At 38.1% G+C, this 7,577-nt stretch overlaps 1 protein-coding gene across 1 annotated transcript; it reads right to left on the bottom strand.

Moving 5' to 3' along the window:
• Positions 1 to 4,555: 4,555 nt before the first annotated feature.
• Positions 4,556 to 7,538, bottom strand: LOC101309550 (uncharacterized protein L728-like). The gene is made up of 3 exons (XM_004301020.1): positions 7,535 to 7,538; positions 6,528 to 7,134; positions 4,556 to 5,951 (listed from the first exon to the last, which is right to left on the bottom strand). The coding sequence occupies exons 1-3, from the start codon at positions 7,536 to 7,538 to the stop codon at positions 4,556 to 4,558; spliced, it is 2,007 nt and encodes a 668-aa protein (XP_004301068.1).
• Between the last annotated feature and the right edge of the window lie 39 nt (positions 7,539 to 7,577).

Raw genomic sequence — 7,577 nt, 5'->3', positions numbered from 1 at the left:
TGAAGTGAAAACGATCAAGAGTTGAGTTGGACAGTAGTGTACCATTTTAACTGTATCCAAGAAGGCTTAATACCTTCAAAATATTTTGAAAAAACAAAAGAATCTTTACGATCAGCTAATGGAACAAAAATGGATATTAAATGCGAAATCCCTAAAGCCCATATCTGCCAAAACAATGTTTTTTTCAAAACTTCGTTTGTCTTGATTGGTAAAAAATTTAACTGATAAAGTAATTCTAGGACTACCTTTAATTACTTTAATTTACCCTTTCAAAACGGGGAGAAGATTAAAAGGGCATCCATGATCATTCCACCAATTGCCAAACCACATAGGGAATTGGCGATTGAATCTTCTGTCGAAATTGAGAAACCATGAATCGAATGACTAAAATCCTCTGTTTGGTGGAGGAATATTTTACTCCATGCTTCAATATAATCATGATAAGTAAATGTGACTGTATCATATTTGTGAGGAGTAGAGGGGGAATCACCCCATTGAGATAATGAAATAATACGAATTATGTAGAGGGAATGATATAATATTTTAGATGGGACTTTTGGGTCATGAATTGGTTTAATGGATATTGACTCAGATTTATACAAAACGTCTTTATAGAATACTAAAGATTTACCTGGAGGGTAATGAGAAGTTGGACCAAAATAACTTTTGACTAAAGAAATGAGATTTTTTATATGACTCATAGAAGGTTCAATATAAAATAGGAAATGTTCAGCCCTGTGAAATGTTTAGCCCTGTCAAAGTAAGGGGAGGATTTTTTATAATTAACTGGAGAGTTGAATGAGGAGTCTGATTTGTAGGGGTCAAATTAATTGGTTGACTAAAGCTGACTGGTAATTGGGTTTAGATTGACTGAGGGTGCTACCAAGAGCACTATACTGATTGACTAATGGAATGGGGGAATGTCCTGCATAAGGAACTATGCTAGGGTTTGACTCAGGTGATTCTGACTTAACTGGAGAGGATGTTGTAGCTATTGATTTTCCGGGATTTCTCCCTTTGGATGAACTGGGCTTCATGTTTTGGCGCCCTGTAAAAATTCACGAGTTAGGAAATCTGGGATATGGTTGTCACTTCCTTTAATGAATGCAATTTTGAAATCAAAAATACTTAACGGGCAAAGATTTGTTTGCTGGCAATGTTTTAAACATCTTTTTCCAAAACATCTTTTGCACTTTTACAATAAACTCTGACAAAAAAATTTTGATTTAATAAATCATCTTAAAATTTACTTATACATAAGACAATTGATAAAATTTCTTTTTTAATAATACTATAATTTGATTGAGCTGGATTCCAAATTCCAGAATGAAAACGAACAATTTGCTCAGGATGATTGGGAGAAAGTTGTTGTTTGAGGATACCTCTATACCCTAAACCCTAAACTGATGTCCAAGGGGAAGGGTTTTTTTGTGATCTATCGAATAAGGGTTTGCAATGTTTCCTAAGGTTTTTGTAAAAATCTGCAACATAATTTAAAGATCATAAGAATCTTTGTAATTGATTTTTATCTAAAATGACGTCTGGAAATTTGTCAGCGAATTGTATTGCTCTATCAATGGGTCTAATTTGGAGTTGGTGGATGTTATATATATATAGGGCTCTTCCACTAAGGGATTCATTTTTTTGACATATATGAGGGATATATATCAGGGCCCTTCTAATAAGGGATCCATTTTTTGTTCATTTCTAAGGATAGATCATTTGACGAACTTTTCGATCATAAAATCAAATCTTCACCGTTCAGTTCATTGGGCTATATGAATAGATCATTTCACCAAATTTTAGAAAATTTGGTGATCGTTAAGTCATCCAAATGATGGATTTATTTTTAATAATCTTGAACGGTGTAGGTTTGACATAAGTATTAAGGGTTTTTTTTTTTTTTTTTAAATTCTCAGCCATACAAGCCCATTAAAAAACAGATCTAATGGTGTGGACATATCTCTAAAAGTGACAAAAAATAGGGATCCCTCATTGGAAGGGCCCTAATATATATAAATATATATATAAGGCTCTTCCACTAAGGGATTCATTTTTTTGACATATATGAGGGATGGGGGATTACACCCATTTTTCAATTATATTTTTGAATCTCCACCGTTCAATATGTAGTTCAATATGAGTAGATCACTTCTGCAAATTTTCAGAAATTTTGGTGATCGTTAAGGCATTCAAAACTACGATTTATAATTATAAACATGAACGGTTCAGGTTTGGCAGATTTGGTTCGTTCATTGATTTAAACTTGTTCGACATCTTAACGATCACCAAATTAGCTGAAAATTTACAGAATTGATCTATATATAAAGATTAACAAACTGAACGGTGAAGATTCAAAAATATAATAAAAAAATAGGTGTAATCCCCCGTCCTTCATATATACATGTAAAAGAAACCTTAACGGAAGAGCCTTATATATATATACACACACATGTACAGCGGCAATCCAAGGAGGACGTCCACAAATGAGTAATATTGCGGATGGACACGTGCCGGCTAGAGAGATTAACTGCAGCTCCTCCGTGTGGGTTCCATCACATTCTTCCTCTTTCTCTTTTCGTTTTGACTGCTTCTCTTCCTCTCTCTTACATTTCTAAACCCAGAAAACATGGACCAATTATCCCCTTTCCAGAAACATGATATGTTTTTCTTTGCCCCAAATTCTTCTACTAGGAAGAGCAATAACAATGGGTTTCATTCCTCCCAAAATTTCTTTACTCAATAATCGGGATTCTTCAATATGGAGGTGGAGTTTGAATTAATGGGTAAGTTAATAATAACCTGAGTTTTGTAATTGAATGTTGTGTATATAAGATGTAAAGTTTAAGCCTCTAATTGTCGAAGGAGATGAGAAATTGAAGATTTGGAATGCTGAGGCATGCCCACCCATTCAAGACTTGTACTTCGATTCCTACTTTAATTGTTTTTGGTTTTGTAATTGGGGATGAGAGAGGGAGAGGAGGATCAAGTTTCAGTCAAATTGAATGGTTGGGAAAGAGGATGACCGGAGGAGGAGAGGTTTTGACCGAACAAAATAGTGACTGGACTAAGAAGCACTGATCACTTTAGCTTAATCCCATAGACCCATTCCCTGATCGGTGTTTTTTGTCTGAAACCTCAAAATCGATGACCCGTTTTAATGCAAGAGATAGCCGTGAACAAAATGATACCATAGTAGAAGAATCTGTGTCAAAGAAATCATGTCTCTGAAAAATTGATTTGCTAGCTAGACCAAGAAAGATCATTATTATACATAATTGGTTCATGTTTTCTGGGTTTAGAGATGTAAGAGAGAGGAGGAGAAGTAGTCAAAACGAAAGAGAAAGAGGAAGAATGTGATGGAACCCACACGGAGGAGCTGCAGTTAATCTCTCTAGCCGGCACGTGTCCATCCGCAATATTACTCATTTGCGTACGTCCTCCTTTGGATCCCCGCTGTATATTATATGTATATATATATATATGTGTGTGTGTGGTGTTGTACTAAGCTATATCATATATAGTGAGAATCCAAAATCCTAGTGCTTCTGAGTTTTAATCATCAAGCTATATGGGTTTAAGAGATGCAACTAGGAGGAACTTGAAGCTTCCACGCACAACCATGTTTCTATTAAAATTATGTGTTTTGGGTAATCATGTCATTTCACGTGTTGTAAAATGGTTAGATTTCAAAATTCTTTAATAATCATTTTCACTTAAAAAGTGGTTAGTTTTCTAAATTTCTTCATTTTTCCTGATTGAATTTCTTGTTTTCTTTTTCTTTTTTAAACCGAGTATTCTTCCTTTTTTTTTTTTTTTTTTTCTCTCTAGAAAAACCGACTATTCTATGAAGATTGACTTTTTTAGCCAATGGTGTTTGTTGATGAATTCTTCAGCCAATCGGATTTGTAATAAATTCGAAAGACTAATTCATTTCTCAGGATTTTTTTCATGAGAAAAGAAGACTGGCACAAGGTTACAATTGGTTGGAAAGACTATCAATCGAGCAACTATTTCTTCATTCGAGCATGTATGTATTGTAAGTAACGATCTTAAATCTTCATAAGACATAGGTTGAAGGTCGTCCATGAACAAAGAATTGTTCTCCATAGGGAAACAGTCATTAATTCCAAGGCTCTTCCAGATGGCCAACACCTCCTTCCTTCCAATTTGTCTCATAATTGAATTTTTTTTTTTATCTTTAAGAAGTTAATTATGTGATTCATAACCTATTAACAAGAAATGAAAGTTAGTGATCTTGTACATCAAATATCAATAGCATCAACTTACTTGCAAAAATTTACATCAAAATACACCCAAGGAAACACAAAAGTTAGTAGAACAAACCCTAAAACAGAACAGAGAATAAAAAAAAGTACATATACCAACTCTATTATGAGAATTTGAAAATAACTGTTCAATCTATGTGAAGGTCTTAAAGAAATGATGTCTAAATATGAACAGAAACAAAGGAAATGGTACTGTATTCTTTTAAATTTAAGAAAAAGAAACATGCATAAAAACAAGATCAGAAATTATACTGATGATGACAAAATTAATCCACAACAACTAGATGTTGATACTCTTTCCCTGAGATAGCTTTCTCCATGATACGGTTCGGCCTGATTTGGCCATCATCATCCAAGAACATCTTGAGTGCATTCTTGGAGAAGCCACTCAGCAGCGCTACCCCTGGTTGTGTTGCCAACACCGGCGTTGATTTCGAGTCCCTCAGATTCCAAAACACTATCTGAGGCACCGCATCACCATACCCCTTCTCTTCAAACTTTCTCTGTATCACCTCATAATCAGTCTCCCATCTGTTTTTAGACACATCATCCTCGCTTTCGCTTTCAGAATAGCTAGAATATCTATATCCATAACCATAACCACTCCTATACCCCGAAGCCTGATCAAACTCCATGTCACTGAACACAAACACCCTCTTTATCATCTGCTCCGGCTTCAAGTTCCCATTCACAGCCACTTGGAGTATCAGATCAAACACCTTTTGAAAATCAGTGTTCATTCCCCAATCCATCCTCCTCACAAATTCACACTTGGATCTTAGATCATCCCCTTGAATCAAATGAAGCTGAGGATTGGCACTGAATGTGATCACCTTCCCTTTCCAGGGCTCCTCAGTCAATTCAGCCACCAACATCCCCAAAGCCACACACACATCCATAGGAGTCCCATGCATGCTTCCAGACACATCACACACAGCCAAGCAGTTCTTCATCTTGCCTTCCTTCAACAAGTCATCCACCACTCTCTTCCATTGAAGCTCGGCGACTTGCCCTCCATCCCCATCTTCCAGAGAGGCTATGATGTCATGCGGAAGCAGCGCACCGGCCGCAATCTTGGACTTGCCTTCTTCCACTTCTGCCAGATAATTCTTAAACCTCTCAGAGTCCTTCTCAAAGAATTTTTCTTTGTATAGCTTCATTGCCACGGAGGCCACTCTATTGTAAGGAAGTGAGTTCCACTCTCTGTCAGTCATATAAAGTTCAGGCAACTCCAATGCCCTCCTCAACGGCACATAAACCTCCTTCCTCAGCCGGTCTCTCACTCTGTAAGCATAGTGTGCTTCCTCTAGTCCCTCATATTCCGGGTACAATTCCCGCGGGAAAACCTTCTTGGCAATGCTTTCGCAAAGCAAAGTGGCCTTGTCAAGGGAGGAGTCTAGGGAAGGGCACCATTTCGCTGCGAGGCTTATCTTGTTTCTCTGGTGCTTCTTCAAGCATTCCATGTCTGATCTCAAGCACTCTGCGAAAACTTCCGATATCTGCTCGTGAAGCAACTGGAAATTGGAGTCCTGCTGGTACCTGGAAACCACCTTCTTGGCCATGTCATACATTCGTTCATACCTCTTGTCCCTCAATTTTTCTTTTCTCAATCGGATCATCTTGTTCCTCTCTGCCTCCGTCTCCGCTTCCATGGACTTCAAGCTGTCCCCAAACACATCCCAAATTTGTTCGTAAAGGAACTTCAATTCCGAGTCTTGCTCATACCTTATTGTTAATAAAGAGACAACAAAAAATAAAAAGGATTAGAAAATTACAAACAAATGTTGGTTAACCTGTTGCCTCATCTTCCTTTAGATTTTCCATATTTTTCTGTTTAGAGCATAAAGCAAATAATGTAATCTTTTTAATGGACTGTTTGAGTACTTATGGAAAATACAATGAAAATATTCACGCAGTTGGAGAATTACTAATGTAAAGTTGTAAACTTAATATTTTATCTTTCTAAAATGAAGTATAGGGTGATTATCTTTCAGAACGTACCTAGCCACAGCATTCTTGATTTTGTCTATGATCTTTTGATGCATCAGTTCCCTCGCTTCGTCACTTTTGAGTTCGTCTCTCTCCGCTGCCCATTTTTCTTGAGCAGTTTTATACTCCCCATCGCCGAGATTTTTCTTGTTAGATTTGACGGCGATTAGTTTCATCCAAAGGCTCATCAGTTTAACATCTCTAGGTGGTTGATCCGCCGGACCCAGTAAATGTGGGAGCTTTAGTGACCTTAACCCGTCCACCTTACCCGGTCCCTTATAGCAAGAGCGCTTGATCCTTTCCCACTCTTCCTTTTGGGTCTTCCTAATGTCTTGGCCTTCTAGAATCCGGTATAAAATCTCCGGCAAGTCTTTGAAATACCCAAAAGCGGCAACCGAGGCTACATTGTAAGCTAGGGTTTTGGGGTGGTGGTTGTAGAGCCATAACGCTGCAGTGTAGAACCCTTCTTTGTCATTCTTTCCGGTGCCACGTACACCTCGCAGGTTGCAGATGAGCTTGAGAGTGGTTAGGGCATCGTGGGACCAAGCCACCGGGAGCTGTTGGTTGAAATATTCCGGCTTGGTGTCAGGAACCACGTGGAAAAAGAAATCAAGGCAAGGGTTGCCGGAGGTGAGAAAAGTCGGCGAACCGTTCTCGGTCAAACCCATTGGGGGTCTGGGTGGAGTTATCGTGGTGCTATTGAAATTGGAGACCATGAGGTCGACGAAGGGGTCGCCGGAGTGGACCTGCGGTGGTGGAGTGGGTACTCTTCCGATCTCTGGAGGACCGAGAAGAAGAGTAGGAGTTTGAGTTCTTGCCAGGTTGATGACATGGTTTTGGTGATTTGGTTTGGCGCCTTTGAGAATTGAGAGGATTTATGGCTTCATGGAGGAGATACAGCGTTGTGTGACGGCTTCAATCATAAGAAACCACCAAGGGTTTAAGGGTTTATTGGAAGAGAAATGGTATCTTGGCCACCAAGGGTTTAAGGGTTTTAAGACATTTTACGTTACTTGCTCTCCAAATTTTTGTACTTTTAGGGTTCATGCAGAGCTTCGCCGTTAACAAAATAGAGAATGACATACAACTACCCTAAAAAGAAATAAAATACTAAAAACTTAGCTTTTAAAAGATTTAAACAAATAAGGACATGAGCCTGGGCCCAAGAGCCATGTGATGTAAGCTTGACTTTTAAATTAATTAGAAAATGACCAAAATCCCCAAACCATTAGAAAATTATGTGGACTGCCACTGACCCATCCATATCTCTCTTTCTTCCTCCCGATGCACAACCCCTCT

This window comes from Fragaria vesca, linkage group LG5 (assembly GCF_000184155.1).
Source record: "Fragaria vesca subsp. vesca linkage group LG5, FraVesHawaii_1.0, whole genome shotgun sequence".
NCBI classification, from domain to species: domain Eukaryota; kingdom Viridiplantae; phylum Streptophyta; class Magnoliopsida; order Rosales; family Rosaceae; genus Fragaria; species Fragaria vesca.
This window is presented reverse-complemented; position numbering and strand designations above follow the sequence as displayed.

What these genes read in the sequence shown, in the direction of transcription:
- LOC101309550 (XM_004301020.1), bottom strand. An exon ending in GGTAAGGTGGACGGGTTAAG is followed by an intron (nt 5,952 to 6,527) that starts GTCACTAAAGCT and finishes GTTTGGGGACAG; the next exon opens with CTTGAAGTCCATGGAAGCGG.